Source organism: Triturus cristatus, chromosome 1_1 (assembly GCF_964204655.1).
Source record: "Triturus cristatus chromosome 1_1, aTriCri1.1, whole genome shotgun sequence".
In the NCBI taxonomy this organism is placed as follows: Eukaryota; Metazoa; Chordata; class Amphibia; order Caudata; family Salamandridae; genus Triturus; species Triturus cristatus.
The window spans coordinates 650,819,523-650,838,980 of record NC_140579.1 but is presented as its reverse complement, the minus strand read 5'-3'; the positions used below and the strand labels follow the sequence as shown (position 1 = coordinate 650,838,980).

The 19,458-nt window shown below is 45.8% G+C and overlaps 1 protein-coding gene across 5 annotated transcripts in view; it reads left to right on the top strand.

The window, feature by feature from the left end:
• Window positions 1-19,458, top strand: part of MEIOC (meiosis specific with coiled-coil domain) — a 1,471,177-nt gene that overhangs the window by 1,305,898 nt on the left and 145,821 nt on the right. The window contains exon 5 of one of the 5 annotated variants that reach the window (XM_085646734.1): window positions 9,996-10,060. The exons of the other annotated variants lie outside the window; for them this stretch is intronic. Coding sequence (XP_085502860.1) covers window positions 9,996-10,060 — 65 coding nt within the window. The remainder of the gene's footprint in view (window positions 1-9,995; window positions 10,061-19,458) is intronic. 5 annotated transcript variants of the gene reach the window in all.

Genomic DNA, 19,458 nt, shown 5'->3' with positions numbered 1-19,458 from the left:
GCATAGGCAAGAAATAGCAGATGTCCTCACTGACAGGAACATAGATATAATGTTCCTGACGGAGACTTGGCTGGATAAAGCCTCCGACCCAGACCTCGTGATAGCCGTTCTTCAAGGTTTTAAATGTCACAGACTAGATAGAATTGGTAAAAGAGGTGGGGGAATTGCTATAATTGCCCGTGACTCCTTTAAAATCCGTACTACTCCAATTCCTTCCGTGACATGCGAGGCACTTCAATTCGACATCTATTTATCTCCCTCGTATAACTTCAAAGGTGTACTGCTATATAGAAGACCTGAAGCCCGGTCGGATTTCCTTACAGAAATCCTCACCATTTTAGAAACTTCAGTCACGGACAAATCTATAACACTGTTAGGTGACTTTAATTTCCATTTGGATTGTAGTGAAGACAAGGATACCATATCGCTGCAATCTGAAATGGAAGTCTTTGGTCTGTCGCAGTTGGTAAAAGCACCTACTCACATTGCAGGCCATACCTTAGATGGTATTTTCTCCAATCTAGATAATATCTTAGTGACCGACGTCCTGCCAATGACCTGGTCTGACCATCATTTGGTATTGGCTACAATACAAATTAATAAAACACCTACCGCTATAACAAACCCCCCCAAGCGAGAATTGTTCAAGGTCTGGAAAGACATTAACATTCCCTGTTTTAAGGAGGAGTTGCACAATTCAATACCCATATGGGCCACCGACCCGGATACTGCCATTGAGCAATACTACACATGGGTGGGCCAGGCTGCTAATAAACTGGTACCAGTTAAAACAATGTCCAGGAACAGAAGCTCCCCCTCAGCACCATGGTACACTGAGGAGCTGAAGAAACTGAAGCAGCAGTGCCGAAATAAAGAGAGGAACTGGAGGAAAAAGTACGATAATGAAAGTAGGGAAGTGTATAAGGAATTGCTAACCCAATATAAACTCTCAATTATAGAGACAAAAAAGAAGTATTATACCGAACAAATCGAAAGCGCAAAAAACTCCAATAAAAAACTTTTCGAAATAACTAAACATTTAGCGGGATGTGCCCCAGATCTTAATCCCCCTTGCTCACAAGATGTCTGTGATTCACTGGCATCATTTTTCTTCACCAAGGTGAACGACATATTTTCTGCGTTCAGCCTAGGTGATAAACAGGACCCAGATAAAACAAACAGATCATCCTCAAGCAACAATTTTTCCCGCTTCGCAGAAGTTACAGAGGATCAAATTCAACACATCATTAACACTATTAAATCTGGATCAGCTCTAGACCCCTGTCCTCTGAATACCCTTCGTTCACTAATGGACACTGTTACTCCAGTCATCACACGAATATGTAACGTCATGTTTTGCACTGGCATCTTTCCAAATCAATTAAAAAAGACCTTACTCAAACCCCTCCTGAAAAAACCTGGCTTAGATAAAACAGAACTAAAAAATTATAGGCCTATTGCAAACTTACCCTTTCTGGCTAAAATAATCGAAAAAGCCATGAATATCCAACTCGCGGAATTCATCGAGCAATATCATCTGCTCGACGAATCACAATTTGGATTCCGCAAGTTTCATGGAACAGAAACTGCGCTCATCAAAGCGGCGGATGACATCCGATTAATCAGAGACCAAGGCGGTACAGCGCTCCTGGTACTTCTAGATTTATCGGCCGCCTTCGACACGGTTGACCATAAGATCTTAGTCAACCGTGTCGAAAAAATGGGCGTGCAAGGCCTAGCAAAAAATCTATTGGCGTCTTTTCTGGCAGAGAGATCCCAGTCTGTCATACTGGGCCAGTTTGAATCCGCTGAGCTATCGCTGCCATGTGGGGTACCTCAAGGTTCATCCCTCAGTCCGACGCTATTTAACATATATGTGTCGGACCTCGCAAACACCATCAAAGCGCATGGGATGAACCTTACCTCATATGCAGATGATACACAGCTGATACTGGCTGTCAGAAATGATGGGGAAGCAGTGGCGGAGCGTTTCAGAACAGGTATGCTGGCCATAGGTAACTGGATGTCAGCAAACAGTTTGAAACTTAATTCTGATAAAACCGAGGTGGTCACCTTTGGCCACCTCAATCCTAGCTGGTCCCCAACCTGGTGGCCTTCCTCCTTCGGAGCGGTACCTAAGCCGGTCACGAAGGTGAGAAATTTAGGAGTCATCTTTGATGACAATCTAAATTTCATGGCCCACGCCAATCAAACGGCCTCTACGGCATTCCATAAATTACGGCTGGTTAGGAAGATTCTCCCTTTCCTTCCAAAAAACGTGGGAAAAACATTGATCAGCGCCTTGGTTTTGTCAGCATTGGATTACTGCAATGGCTTGTTTGGGAATGCGCAAGTCAGGATTATCAAGAAAATGCAGACAATCCAAAATGCAGCAGCCAGACTCCTTCTTGATATTCCTAAATTTGCGCCAGTGGCTGAGACCTTGAGGACTCTCCACTGGCTTCCTGTTAGGAACAGAATAAAATTCAAAACTTTATGCATTGTCTACAAGGCACTGCACCTTCAAGCGCCTCAATTCCTGTGTGAACATCTGGTTCCATATGTCCCCACTCGAACACTACGATCAGCAAAACTACATGATCTTGTAGTGCCACGGACCAGGCTAGTCAACTGGGGAGACAGGCGCTTCCTAGTAGTCGCCCCAAGACTATGGAATACACTCCCGCAAACCATAAGATCTTGCTCAAACCTAATGTCCTTTAGGAAAAAATTGAAGACCTGGTTATTTAACCTCTAACAACTCATAAGATCACCGGGAGAGTAATAACAGTACAGCGCCGAGACGCCTGTGGGCATTTGTTCGCGCTTAATAAATGATAAAAATAAATAAATAAATAAATATGGAAGCCTTTCTGCCCATGACTGTGTCATATCTGGCCCTAAGGGTCAACCTCTGGCTGCCTACAGCTGGGGGTTGGATCCCTTTGGCTGGAATAGTGGAGGGCACTGGAAGGTTTGGGGCAGCTAGGCCCCAGGTTTCCCTGTGCTAAACAACATCCATTTGAGGGGTGCCTATACCTAGGGGTAAGGGGGATCCCTCAGTTTGTAGAGGAATATTCACCTGGCTGAAACTACTCTGCTGGGTGTCCCTAATCTGTTGATGAGGGGGTTCCTCTGGGCAGGGGCCCAATAAGGGTCCACTGACCTCCCTGACCTCTGCAGCCCTGGGCTGACTGAGGCAGGGTAGAGAGGGGCAGGATACCTGCTCCAGACTGGGTACCACCTTGGAAGGATCCCCTGCCATCAGAGAGGTGGGCAGGTCAGGCCTGTCCACTTCTGGGGCAGTTACTTCACAAGGGGCAGGATCAGTTCCCTGAGAAACTTGACCCTTACCAGTAGTCTGGTGGGGGGAGGACTGTTCCTCTTCCCCTATGCTCTCCGTTTGGGTAGAGTGATCCATAGTTTCAGGCTTCACTCTTTCTATTTTCTCCTGGGGTGGAGGTGAGGCCCTCAGGGTCTCATCCACTTTCTCAGGGATTCCTACCATTTTCAAATGGGCCTTGTGGTCAACCTCAGCCCAGGCTGAGATTTCTAGATCATTCCCCAGTAGACAATCTACAGGCAAGTTTGGGGACACTGCCACTCTCTTGGGGCCAGTGACCACTCCCCAGCTGAGATTTATCACTGCCATGGGATGATCTGTCCTGATTCCATCTATGTTGGTCACCTGGTAGCTAAACCCAGGTAAAAGCTGATCTAGGGGCACTAGCCTCTTGGTCACCATGGTGACACTGGCCCCTGTGTCCTTATAGGCCACAGCCTTCTGACCATTGATTATTGGTTCTTGTCTGTACCTGCCCAGAATACTGGGACTCATGGTAAAGTTGGCAAACCCCATGCCACCATCACAGACCATAGTTGCTAATGCAGGGGACCTGGCTAGGCCAGAGTCCACTGGTGTCCCCAAAGAGAACCCAACTAAGTTTTTGGGTGCACTCCCACCACCTGGGGGGTTACTACTAGTAGCAACAGGAGGTGTTGGAGCAGGTTTTGGAGGAACATTCTCTTTATTGCCATTCTTTGGACAGCTGGAGTCAGTTTTCCAGTGGCCAGGTTTCTTACACACATGGCAATATGGTTTCTTGTTATTAGAGGAAGTATTTTGGGACCCACCCCCAGCACTGGGTTGTTGGGGCCCTTCAGAGGACTTTTCTTGTTTATCATCCCCACCTTTCTCTTTGGGCTTAGTGGAATCCTTCTTCTGGTCACCAACTTGGTTCTTAGGCCTAATCCTGGTTCTGACCCATTTGTCTGCCTTCTTTCCCAATTCTTGGGGAGAGGTCAGATCAGAGTCCACCAGGTGCTGGTGTAAAAGTTGGTTCTGACAATTATTAAGAATCTGCTCCCTCATAATGAGATTATACAATCCTTGATAATCATTAACTTTACTACCATTTAACCAACCTTCCAGTGCCTTGGTTGCACAATCCACAAAGTCTACCCAATCTTGATTCTGTGCTTTCTGGGTGTCTCTGAACTTAAGTCTGTATTGATCAGTGGTTAAGCCAAACCCATCTATTAAAGCAGCTTTCAAGATATAATAATCATCAGCATCCTCTTCTCTTACAGAGAGGAGCTTGTCTCTACCTTTATCTGAAAAGGAGAGCCACAGGATTGCTGCCCACTGCTCTACAGGGACCCTCTGTACTCTACAGGCCCTTTCAAGAGCAGATATCCATTTGTGGATATCATCCCCATTCTGATAGGGGGGCACAATCTTGTGGAGGTTCCTATTGTCAGGGACTTTCTCTCTAACTCTAGGGGTTTCATCACTGCCACCAGGGATCTCTAGACCCCACTTCTTTGAAGCTTTCTGAAGCTCCAGGGTTTCCCTGTCCAATGCTAACTGTTCTCTTTTAAGCTCAAGCTTAGCCTGCTCACATTTGATCAGTCTGCATTTCCTCTCATGAGAGGATTCTCTTCTCTGAGAAGAGGCAGAGGACCCTTTGGATCTCCTAGAATGGTTGGATCCCACTGAGGGGGATCTGTTCCTTCTTGGATCCACCACTCTCCTTTTAAGGGTGGAGGGAGTGCCTCTTGAGCCATCACCTCCATGCTGTGAGTGGTCTGTTTCTTCCAGGTCAGGATTTTCATCCTCTTCCTGTTCATCATCAGAGTCCACTCTGGGAGTGTCCTCTTCTGATGGGTGCCCACCCACTCTGTCCGTCTCTCTGTACCCTATGGACTCCATAAAGTCTGCTATGAGCAGGATTTCCCTGAGACGTTTTGTGTTGGCACCTTTGTTTGTCTTCAGTTTTCTAAGGGTGCACATTTCCCTGAGCTCTGCAAAGGTGAAATTATCATACTTATCTATTGGGACCCTCTGGGGTCCTTCCATAGCCTTAGTGCCACCTGAAGACATGTTTAGTGTAGTGATGTATCTACCTACACTAAGTGTGGCCTACTGAACCCTCTCTTGAGTTGTAGTCAAGGTGTGCTAAACCCTCTACACACAACTCCAAGTTCAGTAGAAATTATTGTATTCTAGCTTGAATTTATATGTACCTTTGGTACCTTGTGGCTTTCACTTTAGAAATTCAATTTGTTATCTGGTAAAACAATGGCAAGCTTGAATCCAACCGCTGCACACCAATGTGAGAAGTTGGCCTGGCATATGCTGTTCCTAGTTATAGGGACACCTTGCACCAGTCCAATTCGACTCCTATTGATGATAGGTTTAAGACAACCTTTAAAGAAAGCTATCCTAGTGGTAGCTGTGGAGAGCAGCCTTCAGGCTAAGTCTTGAAGGAGTGTTAAGCTTATTGTTTTACCATAATAACCTCTTGAATGACCAAATGAAAGAGTAGCCCACACAGGTATGTATATAAAATATATGTATTTATTCTAGACAGAATCCCACAGTCACTTTATGTGGCTAGTGGCAAAGTTACACTTCAAACAAGCATTTATAAACACAATAAATAGCACAGAAATCAATGGGCCCCAGGGGGGGACCAAACCATATACTAAAATAGTGGTATAAGAACCACGACAATTCTACAGGCAATGCCTAGGGCATTCAGGATCGCTGGCCCCTTAAGAATCCACCCACAGTTAAGAGGAAGGGGACCCACGGGGGGCGTGTGCAGTGCGAGAAGTTGCTATCGGGATCGCAATGTTAGCCTATGGAGAATGTCGCGGTTGAATAATTAAGGTTTAAGGACACTTCTAACAACAGTACAAAGTTAAGGCTTGAGACTTAAGGCTTTGGAGAGCCCACCACCACGGAAGTACCGAAGTACCACTGTTACCTGCCCCAGGGAAGCCGGGTGCATAGGTCGATTCTGGTGTCGGGTCGCGGGCTGATTTTCTATGGAAAAGGAGTCCAAACTGCTGCTAGCTGGAAGTGTCGATGAAGTCGTGAAGATTAAAGTTGAAGAAAAGACAAAGATGAACCTGAAAGCAGAGGGGACAGAGTCTGGGTCACAGCACAGTGACCAGGGAGCTCACAGGAAGGAGCTCGTTGATGTCGGGTGCTTCAGGTGTGGAAGGTACAGCTGGGCTCTGCAGTCACGGGCTCCGGGAGGCTTCAAGGAAGGCCAGCTTCTGGAGGGCGACTGTCCCACGTCGGCTGAGGGTCGCTGCGGTGTTAGTGTCCCGATTGGATCCACTAAGCATTGGCAACCGCAACCCACGCAAGATGAACAAAGCAGCTGCTGGTGCAGACCCACGTGGTCTGAGGGTGCTCTCCTTTGCAGGGAGCGTAGAGCAGGCCTGGAGCAACCAGGGGAACTCTTAGAAAAGAAGATTGTCCTCCGTCAGGGCTCACAAGTCGAAAGACAAGGGACCGCGGAAGGCAGCAAAATGGAGTGCGTAAAAGGGCTCCCACGGGCCACCGGAGCGGGCCAGGGAGCTGATGGTCGGCACAAATGCTGCTTGAAGGTTGGCTCAAGAATGGGCCAAAGCACAACGTCCCCACTGGTCGGGGTCGTGTGCTGGACAAGAGGTGGCCGGTGTCTCGGGGTATGCGGGGATCTCGACACCCACGTGGTCCAGGGTGCTCAGACTTGCTGGGCACACTCACAGGACGCTGGGATGCACTGGAGACCCACCTCGAGGTTGCTGGAAGGCGTCGAAGGTCGTGAGAGCAACGAAGTTCCAACCGGGTGTCTTGTAGTCTTTTAGGTGCCTGCCAAGCAGGGGGATAACTCCTTTATCCCAAGGGAGATTTCTTCAGTCAGCTGGGCAGCAGCTCGTCGAAGGTCAGTTCTGTGAAGTCCTGTACGAATCTAAGGCTCTAGGGCAAAGTTATTCCCATATATCCCCAAGATTAGGGGATGGTCCAAGAGAGAGCCTACCAATCAGAGTAGAGGCGGGAAAGGGTGGCTACACCCACTCCCCTTTGTGTGTTTCCCGCCTGGGCGAGGGGCAGGACGCCCCTGAACCGGTTCCAGGCGGTGTATGCAGAATTGGGGCTCTGCAGCTGCCTACGTGCAACTCTGAAAGGACATTTGGTGCACCCACCCTGTTCCAATCCACATATCCTGTCTGGGGAGGTGCTGGCACCTTCCTGCCACAGGAGCCCTATTGTCCAGATGGCGAGGCTGGGGTTTTCCCCAGCAACAGCAAGCCAGAGTCGTGTAGGTGGCGAACAGTAGCCATTTTGTAGTACATGTGCACTTTTAAATTGGTGTCCAAATTCTACCGCTTTTCCCATATCACCCTCCTAGCAAGGGGGAATCGTGCCCCCATGCCCATGGCTGGACTGGGGGTACGATTCCTTCATGTTTGACACCAAACACGATATGGTTCTGTGTAGCCATTCCTAAGTTACAGCGATGACGCAATAACTTATAATGCGGTTAAGAGTATATGGTATGGCTACACTACAAACAACCCAGTAACGATTTTACGAAGGTTGCAGAGAGGCCCTACTCACGTAGGGGTCCCCCCTCACACATACCTCAGCACCCAGCCCTGTAGGATTACCAGGGCCTGCCATAGGGGTGACCTATGAGAGTATATGTGTTGTATGGTATGGGACATAGGGTACCTACATCCCTGTAAGGGGTGCAAGCACCACCTTACCCAGGCTACAGTAGTGGCCTGGCGGTGTCAGTTTGGGTGGCTGTCCCAGGGTGGCACAATAAGTGCTGCAGCCCTGGTAGGCCTACTGGGGGACCCATGCCCTGGGTACCTAGGGTACCATCTACAAGGGACTGGTAGGGCATGCCCAGCATCCAATTATGTTTGTACCTAGAGTACTCACAACAGTTTTAGGGAGAAAGCAGATAGGCTGGGGTCCTGAATAGCAGGATCCCAGCCAGACTAGTCAAAAACCACTTAAATACCAGGCAAAAAGTTGGGGGCAACCATTAGTCAGATTCCACTCTCCTACACCACCGGACTCTGTCCTGAACTCTACTAGAGGCACTTTCTTCTAAGTCTTCCATTGTCCCCTACGGAGGTTTCCGACGTCTCTTCACCTCTATGCACCTGGATTCCCTGGTGTAGGTAACCTGGTTGATGGGGCATCAACGGTTGGAGTGGCTCTTCAACCTTCCATCCTCCCAGGGAATTCTTCAAGGTCCTCTGGGAAGGGTCCTTCTGCAACTCTGCCCCCTCAACTTCTCCATTGACTTCCATTGGGCATGTGGCTGTGGTCTCACTTTGCACACAGCCTCCGTGGGGTTCCTGGGTACTTTGCTTGGGTGGTTCCTTGTGTCCCCGGCTCCTCTGGGCCTTCTGGTCCAATGCCTGTCCTTCATTGTAGTTTGCATTCCACTTTCTTAGTTTATGGTTTGGTCTCCCCCTGGAGACCATTGTATTTTGTGCTACTAACCTGATTGTATTTGAAGTATTCTTTTGTATTGTGTTAATATATCCGGGTCGGAGGTATACCACTGTATTAGGGAGTCTTGTGTAATAAATAGAAGTATTTTGCTATAAATACTATGTGGTTCTTTTACATTTAGCTTACACTATAGATCAAACTGGTAAAACAAGCTGCTTAACACTCCTTCAAGACCAATTTAAGAACATTCTGTGGTTATCAAAGACCACTAAAATCACCATAATGGTTGCCTTCATTAGTGCAAGGTGCACCACTTGACTAAGCCAGTCTCCTACACTGTGGGAGTGAGGGGAGGGCAAAGCATGCACAGGAGCATGCTAAGGAGGAAAATATATATGAACAATATAAACATCGAATGTTACTGTAAAGCATACACAGGGAGCATGCTAAGGAGGAATCTATATGAACAATATAATCACCTAATATTACTAGCAGGTAAATAAAGTGTCAACACAACTGTAAGCTCTGACTCTAAACTCATTTCAATAATGCTGCAAAACGGAGACTAGAAGAGTAAAGCTAATAAGTGAGTTACTCAAGCACCTGTGAAAAAATGTAGTGGACTGTAATTAAGCATGTTCACCTAATATCACTTGAAGACAAGCATTGGCATAGCCAATAGGTCTCGCCTTTGGGACCTTATAAGTGTTTAGTCATGCAACAGTTGATGTTGTTGCACCAAGGATATTGTGTTGCATAACTAAATACTTCTAAGGTCCCAAAAGCGGACCTATTGGATATGCCAATATTTTGTAGAGAGCAGCGGTCACCATAATAGAGTTTCTTGGCACTGGTGTCAGCTTTTTAACATTTTACGAAATGACATCAGGTTATCTAGACTAAGAGAGGACAGAAAATGGCAGAATATTCCAGTGCCTGGCTGCAGCCACAGTAAAGACCCTACAGTCAGTCATGAGGTGGGCCTTTGGTAAATTAAATGTAAACCTGATTTATGGCATTAAAATTGTGGATTGCATTATAACCCACCTAGGAGGCACCTTGACTAACCACTGGGTAGTCTAAGCTGAAATTACAACCTGTTGACTGAATATCACGATGAGGACTAGAGAGGTATGACTGACGTAAGGATGTGTGGGGTGCCATAGCTAGAAAGCAAGTTTACAAACCGTCACAAAGCTCACCCCTGTGTTGTCTAATTTTAACTGTTCATGTCCTGCAGAATGCCTCAAGGAAGGTCTTGTCGTCTGCACTGCCTCCAGCTCCTAATTCCCTGCATGTTTACCGGTAGGTCCCAACCCCCAGCTCGTCGCCATGGAAATGAACACAGTAACCACCAGATGACATGGAGTTGTACTAATGACATGTAATTGATAAATTAGCAGTCTGTAAATGTAAGCAGAACCTCTAAGGTAGAATCATAGGTAGCTGTTTATATCCGCCTCTGGGGTTCTAATGTCTCAGGAAGTCGCTGAGCGTCGTGAATCAATCAGGATGAAGATTAATAACGTCTTATTAACTTTAAAAACAGCACAGAAGAAATGAAATAATCGTGAGGTCCTTGGGACAGAGACAGCGAGAATAAGGGACATTGGCAGCTTAGCTACAAGAATTTCGGGTAGAAGCACAGAAAAGTACAGTTGCGCTTACAGGACAGAAAGAATTGGAAAACGTGAAAACTTCCACTGCACTCCTGAATTAGGCTCCCTGACCTCCTAAATCGCCCCATGTACGTCCATGATTAATACATCTTAAACAGCTGAAACACAAAGGAGAGGGTATATCGCCTTACAGCATATGAAGTATCGCCTACTTATTTATCCACAATTGGTTACCTTATCAAGTAGCTAACTTAAAAATCTCACAACACTAGAAAGCTATGGGGGCGAATACGTTTATCACCATGCTACTGCTGTTACATAAAACGGGGTTATAGTTTTGTAATATTTCTGTGGCTAGCAGGTACAATGGAAGGAAGGTGGGCGTGCAACTTGCTCTGATAGGCTCAGCTGAATGAATATTCCCCTCAATGTATTCAGATTACTAGCATTTTAACATGGGCTGTAATGTGGATAAAATGCATTTTGAGGTGTATTTATTCGGTCTCCAGGATAGCCGCCAACACACCTCACTTAAAAACAAGTATTGACAAGGTCAATCGATCTGGTATTGGTTGTAAGCCTCTTTACTTTGTCAATGCTTGTTTTGTCACGCAGTCCAATTGAAAGACTGATCTTTCACTTGGAGTGCAAGACAACACAAGCATTGACATTCACTTACAGTGAAGGTAGCCAATAGCATTTTCCTTTAACCCCTAGTGCTCCACGTTATAAAATAAAAATACATAGCCAACAGATTTTAATTCCCAACGTTACGTAGGAGCATAGAATGTCCTCCGTGCTTTTGGTGTAGATTTAAGAGGTTTAAGAAATGTAACATTATTGTTGAGTAGGGCAAATGTGCGTTTTATTACGGGCGTGCGAATACGTGTTTCTCCAGTATTGGGGTGTCTTTCATAGATTCACATGCTTGAATATTCCCCGTCGTCGGAGTGGGAGTCCCACGGTAAATAATATAGCAATATATACAGCCATAATATATATATATATATACATAAGTAATCATATAAAACAGAGATATAAGTAAGTAATAACATCAAGAATGTCCCTATATGAAATTTCCATAGAGATACATGGAAAGAGAAAAAAGACATTCGTAGTCTATCTCTGTCATTATGTTAGTCCGAACTCCGGCCAATCAGGCGCCAGCTCCTCTCTAGAACCTTCTCCTCAGAGCTCCTCACCTCAGATTTTCTACCGCACGTCGTGTGAAAGGGAGTCTCCCTGAGCTCTGCTCAGTTTTTTCTCTTCAGGATGACTTCAAGTAAGAAGTCTTTGTTTAGACCTTGTTCTTTTGTGGAAAGCTACGTTATTCTCAGAAGATCCACACAGTAAGTGTATTTACTGTCTTTACCCTACCATGAAGTGGGTGAATATAAAGTCTGTAGAATTTTTTCTACAAAAACTCTGAAAGACAGGGAAGGCCGTCTCTTGTTGTGGCTCCAGAGACTTAAGGATAAATATGAAGTAATTTTCTGAGGTAGAAAACTTTACTTCTGGCCGTTCCCACACAGCCTCAAAACGCAGTAGTGTACAGGAGTTACCTACTCCTTCCTTAAAAGAAGAAAATGTCTCTGACTATGACATCTGCCACTTCTTCTTCTTTGAATACTGCTGTGTCGCCCACGAGACATAGTTCTCAGGCTAGTGAGGTTTTCAACTTTCCAGTTTTTTCAAAGATGGCTGCTCCGTCTACGATGGCTCCGTCTACGATGGCTCCGTCTACGATGGCTCCGTCTACGATGGCTCCGTCTACGATGGCTCCGTCTACGAGGGCTCCGTCTACGAGGGCTCCGTCTACGAGGGCTCCGTCGACGAGGGCTCCGTCGACGATGGCTCCGTCGACGATGGCTCCGTCGACGATGGCTCCGTCGACGGTGGCTCCGTCGACGGTGGCTCCGTCTACGGTGGCTCCGTCTACGGTGGCTCCGTCTACGGTGATTCCGTCTACGGTGATTCCGTCGACGATGGCTCCGTCGACGATGGCTCCGTCGACGATGGCTCCGTCGACGGTGGCTCCGTCGACGGTGGCTCCGTCGACGGTGGCTCCGTCGACGGTGATTCCGTCTACGGTGATTCCGTCTACGGTGATTCCGTCTACGGTGGTTCCGTCTACGGTGGTTCCGTCTACGGTGGTTCCGTCTACGGTGGTTCCGTCTACGGTGGTTCCGTCGACGATGGTTCCGTCGACGGTGGTTCCGTCGACGGTGGTTCCGTCGACGATGGTTCTGTCGACTATGGTTCCATCGGCAATGAATCTTTCGATGGTGGTTTCCGTCGACGATGGTTCCGTAGACGATTCCGTCTACAAAGATCTCTTCAATAGCCTTCTATGCCTCAGAGCCCGTTGACTGCAGTCTCATCGGTAAAAATAAGGGTTTAAAAAAGACGACTTCTGCACAGAGGTCATTAAAAATCCAAATCTCTTCGACATATACAGCGACTACTTCGTCCTTTGCTGCTGTTCCTTTATTACCATTACCACCGAGTACTTGACAAAGGTCGGGTGAAGTTATATCGGTGGAGGATTCCCGCCTTCCTTAACCATTGTTTTACCACTGACTCAGATCAAGATTCAGAAGAAGGTTTAGCTGAATCGGTTGTGACAACTATAATCGGCGGTTTTTCCTTTATCACCACAAGTGTCTGTGGTTCCGCTTACTCCAGTGGTGCCAACAACTATATCGGAACCGGTACCGGCTCCAATACTTTCTGTGGTAATACCTACAGTACCGCTGAGACATTCTTCAACTCGGACAGTACCTCCTCATGATACTGAAGAAGAAGAAATTCCTCAGGACAGGGAGGATGGTGAGATTCTCGATGATGGTGGCGATGCTGATGATGATGATGATGGTATGGCGGAGTGGGATAACTATCATGCCCAAACACCATCTCCCTCTCCGGTGCTACCTGGTGACTCACCACCTGTTGATATGCAAGTTCCACCAGTTAAGGGATAGGACAGCACTAACGTTCAAATTAACGAAGGATTATTTCCTGTACGATTTCAAAGATCAGCCTGTTAAACAAACACATACAATCCCTATAATCGAATTTATTGGGGAGGAAGGCAAAAAGATTATGGAGGCCTCATAGTCTTCCAGCACGGGTGCCTAGATTGGAGAAAAAGGTACAAATCACCATTAGGAGCACCAGCGTGCCTCACTGGTCAAGCGAAGCCAGATTCTGTAGTCACACAGGCAGAGCAACGCCGGGCTAGAAACCCTGCATCTACGATCACTGCACCACCTGATCGTGGTGGACGTCGTTTGGATGCCATAGGGTGAAAATTCTCTTCGATGGCTTCCACCATGGTGAGAGCGGCTAATGCTTTGGCCATCCTGGGTCGTTAGGACCGTCAAGTATGGGCGGATATGTCAACACTAGTTGAGCAACTGCCGGAACCGTCAAAGACCATGGCATATGACGAAGAAGAGGTTTTATTCGGAGATCAGGTGGATGAAGCTCTCCAATCGATAAAGAAAGATACAGATACTGCTCGCTCTCTGGGCACATTGCAATTTTGATAACAACCCTTTCGGGGTGCACGCGGACGCGGCACCTCTATTTTCGAAGAGGAATCAATCAATATCGACCTTATAACCAGGGTTCAAACCGATATTCCTCTAACCAACAGCAAACTTCTCGACAGCAGTCTTCCAAGACTTACAGAGGAAAATCCTCTTACAAGGGTTACACTCCTAAGAGACATGACTTCCATCAGTCCCAGAAAATTGGAGATCGAATCTATCGGTACTATTTTCAATGGTCCTCCATACAAGGAACCGTTGGGTTTTGGAAATTATAGCAAGAGGTCACACTTTGGAGTTCATCGAATTCCCTCCACCCACACCACCTACCGGACTGCCACCGGCTCATATCAAAGAACTGTTACAACAAGTTCAATTTCTATAACACAAGGGAGCCATAGGAGTAGTACCAAGATTTCAAAAGAGGGAAAGGATTTATTCCCGATTCTTCCTTATCACCAAAAGGAAGGGGGAATGGAAGCCCATTCTAGATCTGAGGGCTCTCAGCAGGTATCTAAAGAAACATTCTTTTCGTAGGCGAACGCATGTAGAGATCTTGCGATTATTTTCACAAGGAGATTTCATGGAAACAATCAACCTCCAAGATGCATATTTACATATCTCCATACTACGACAACATCGGAAATTTCTTCGTTTTCGAGTGGGTCGAGGGGATTTTCCAGTTCAAAGTTTACCATTCGGACTGCGCTCGGCCCCTCGAGGGTTTACAAGGGTGCTAGCCCCTGTGGTAGCGTCCTACGTTCCAGGGATTTCAGATCTTTCCATTTCTGGACGACTATCTCCTAAAATCACAATCGAAAGTTCAACTTCTACAACACACACATCTTTGACAGGAGGTGGTTTCGCGCCTTAGGGCTCTCCATAAATACCACAAAGTCCAATCTACTGCCTTCTCATCGCACGGATTTTCTGGGAGCAACTTTAGACACAGTGTCAGCAAGGGCACTTCTCTCCCAAGACCGTCTTCAAAAAATTCTCCGACTGGTAACCCTTATCAGATCAAAAAGACCCGTTTCTGTAAGAATATTGAAGTCCTTTCTGAAAATGGCGTCATCATGCATTGCATTGATCCCTCATTACAGATTACAGACACGCCCCATCCAAGGAGTACTGGATGTCCAAGAACGCCAGGTTACAGGTTCTTTGAACGATGTTGTAAACGTCACAGATCGGATGAAGTTGGCGCAAAGGTGGTGGACGCAACTGTTAAATCTAACGGAAGGCATTTCTCTTCTGACAATGGTACCAGACATGACAATAACAGACGCCTCTCTGGAAGGATGGGGTGCTCATTTGGAGGTTTTATCAATAAAAGGAAAATGGTCAATATGTCAAAAAAAAAAAAACAAAAAAAAAAAAAAAAAACCTGGCACTTCTACAGGTTGGATCTCATGGCTATATATTGCTGGCTCTCAAAGCTTTTCATCCTTTAATCCAAGGAGAATCAGTCCTGATACAGACAGACTATACAACCTGCATGCACTATATAAACAAGCAGGGCAGGATAAAATCTCCGAAACTGTCTCGACTAGCTCAGTCGATTTGGGATTGGTCTATCAACCATCGCATCACGATATGCAGCAGTTAATCGACCGGGGGTATCCAATATCCTGGCGGATTCCCTGAGCGGGTCCTCCTCATCGACCCATGAATGGGAGTTGCATCAACCAACTCTAGAGAGGATATTTCAACGATGGGGTCGCCCACAGCTGGATCTCTTTGCCACACTAGAGAACCGGAAATGCCGTGATTACGCAAGCTGGCTTCCCCACAAAAGATCTCTGGGCAATGCCTTTTGATGGACTGGTACGATCTGTTTGACTACGTTTTTTCTTCCCCCAATCCCACTCGTACCTCGAGTTTCTGTGGTAGATGCGGAGGCAACCTTGCCATCTACTTCTATAGCCCCCCGTTGGCCTCGGCAGGCATGGTTCTCAGAACTACTCCTATTGTCTCAATCCGAACCAATCATTCTACAGCCTCGTGCAGATCTACTCACGATGGACAAGGGGAAAATTGGTCATCCGAATCCCTCCTCACTGAGCTTATCAGCTTGGAACCTGAGCACTGTGAATTTGCCCATTTGGATACTCCACAGGACTGTAGAGACATTTTAGCTCAGGCGAGGGCTCCTTCTACGGTGAAAACGTACAAATTAAAGTGGAAAAGTGTTCCCCACTGGTGTGCATCTAATGGGGTGCACCCGTTTTCACTCCACACCAGAACAATTTTTACCGTTCTTCTTGCATTTAGCTAACTCCGGGTTTCTCTCATGCAACCTTTAGGGGTTTTTTCTGGCGGCAATTTTCCGTTTCCGTCAGGATGGTTCAACTTCCCTTTTGTTTCTTCAAGGATTATCCATCAATTCGTCTAGGGGTTATTTTGTAAATCTCCTCCATTGTGGCATCTGAACATCGTATTGGCTCAACTAATGAGACCACCGTACGAACCGATTCACAAGGTCGAGTTGTAGTATCTAACATGGAAGGTGGCTTTTCTTCGGGCGCTAACGTCTTCACGTTGCGTCCGTGACATTCATGCATTTACAATAAATCCACCTTTTTCCTACAGTTCAAACCAGATTCTGTAGTAGTGCGTACAGATCCAAATTTCTTGCTGAAGGTGCCTTCAGACTGTCATATTAACGAACCAGTGATTTTAAGAACTTTCTTTGCTATCCGCAAACTCCTACGGAGCAGAGATTACATTCCCTGGATGTGAAACTAGGTTTAACATTCTACATCAGCAGAACGGCTGCTTTACGAAGGATTGATCAACTATTCATAGTTTATGGACGCTTTCACAAAGGTCGTCCAGTGACGAAACCAACTATTGCACGTTAAGTTTCAGCTGCCATCGTCTTCTGCCATCAAAAGGCAAACAAGCCATTGCAGTCACCAGTGAGGGCTCACTCCACCAGAGCAATGTCTTCCTCAACTGCTTTATTTGCTGGAGTGCCTTTGCATCAGAGCTGCAGAGCAGCTACGTGGTCGAGCAGACACACGTTTACAAGACACTATTGCTTGACAACTTTAAACGAGGAGGATGCTGCAGTTGGGCAGGCAGTGCTTCGCAATCTTTTTAAATAAGATGAGCCTCTTCCTTCCCTCCTCCATATTGTTTCCATTTATAATTGACATAATGATGCATTTATACTGTTAGTTATTCAGTACTGTCATATGCATAAGAAGATTGATTGTCATTACAATTTCGAAGCTGTGTGATCATGGAAACAATGATATTGTTACTGCTAGCTATTCTATATTCAAGCATGTGAATCTATGAAAGACACCCCAATACTGGAGAAGAACAATTGTTACTTACCTGTAAACAGGTGGTTCTCCAGTATTGGTGTCTTTCATAGATTCACATGCGACCCTCCCTCCTCCCTTCAGAGGCTCTCTTCTCCTCATACACTCTGAGTCACTATGGTGCTACGAAAATCTGAGGTGAGGAGCTCTGAGGAGAAGGTTCTAGAGAGGAGCTGGCGCCTGATTGGCCGGAGTTCGGACTAACATAATGACAGAGATAGACTACGAATGTCTTTTTTCTCTTTCCATGTATCTCTATGGAAATTTCATATAGGGACATTCTTGATGTTATTACTTACTTATATCTCTGTTTTATATGATTACTTATGTATATATATATATATTATGGCTGTATATATTGCTATATTATTTACCGTGGGACTCCCACTCCGACGACGGGGAATATTCAAGCATGTGAATCTATGAAAGACACCAATACTGGAGAACCACCTGTTTACAGGTAAGTAACAATTGTTCTTATTTTACGATTTGCTATGATGTATGACTAAGGCTGGGGATCTTCCCAAACTAGTATACACGTACATCCCAAGCTCGGAAAATAGTTTTTGAAAGTTTTGTAAGATTGAGCCTCATAATGGGTTTGGTTGCAGCACAGCCCTGCTGTAGTAAATACACAAGCAGGTAAAGCAGCTCAGACAGGAATGCTAAAAAGACCACCCCTCCATCACACTATTCTAACTCTGCATGACCAAGCAAGGAAGATGCGTCACCCCGGGGCTTTTTATCCCCTCACGAACAATGCATTTCACATATCACAGCTACCTTCACCATAGGTGACTGTATTTTGGTCTTTCACTTTGCCTAAAAAAAAAAAAAAAAAGGACTGACAACGCAGAGAGGCTGACAGCAAAGCCAGATGGGCTGGCTTTGCCAATGCTTGTTTTTAAGGTGAGGTGCGCGAGCTGATGTCTTGGAGTTTTAAGTCCACATGACGGCCACAGCCAATGTTAAACTACCAGTACTTAGCATCGCATTTTTAAGGGATAATATGCCATGGGGCCAAGTTCTACTGCACGCAGCGCAATTCAAGGAAGAGACAGTTCAACAGCTTCTCCCCACTAAGGTATAGTTCCAAATATTTGGTAGGCTCAATCCATTTAGATTAAACCAACAATTCAAATAGCGAAATAAGGCGAAACATGAATGAGTCAAATACAGTACCTTAATATTTCCTCTTTTATTATATAAATATCAGTGTATCCTTTACTGTAAGAATATAAAATGTTTTAAGAGGATCTTTTTTGTACAAATTCACAAACAAGTACAATTCGCCTGTAGGGATTTGATGTGGGGAAACTTTCAATGGTTTGGGCCGTTAAGGTTTACGAACACAAGTGGTGCGCACGCAGCAGCGCTCCAAGTGAAAGTAATCAGAAAGCTGGCAGCTGTGCACGTTCACGCTCGCTTGAACTCAAGCATTAGGCCAGCAAAAGACGGTGGGAAGCACTTTTAAAATCCCACTTACAAAAGATCGAGCAACAGCGCATGCGCTGCTGTAGGCTCGACCTAAAAAACAGGGAGTCCAGAGCGGGTTTCCCTTTAAGTATTGCTTTGCGCTAAAGACAGCGAATTTAAGGAGACATCGGCTAAACAAGCAAAACGAACACAAGGGTGGTGGGTAGAGGGTTGAGTAAGCTACGAAAAGTATAGAAGACACTGTGGAGTTGTTGAAAACAAAAAAAACATGGTAAAAGACGTGACAAAGAGCCAATGCAAAGACATCAATGTACGGTCCAAAAGCACGTTTTGCCCTCTATATTTTGCTGATGAGCACAGCTTATTTCTTTTGAGTTTTTAGATTTGCTGAATGTTTTAATTTCAAGCGCGTGAGCTCATTGTATTGTTAACATACACAAACATTTCTTCCTTTGCCTACGGAATCGCACAGCTGACAGACTTTTTATATCCTAAAAATGCACATTATCTGCTCTGTCAATTTTTGGATTCCTGCGCAACAACAATCGATGTAAAAAGTGGTAGTTTTCAAAAGTGGAAACAATGCCGATGATCACGATGACAATAAATAATGCCAGTGACTGGGCATACACAAAAGAACAAAAACAAATATAGCTTCAGTGTCTATGGCTTTCTTCCTTTTATTCAATAATATTACTGCTCTATAGATCTCCGAGGTGGTCTCATGGTTCAAGTGACACGATGGCCTTGGGGTAGGCAGAGGG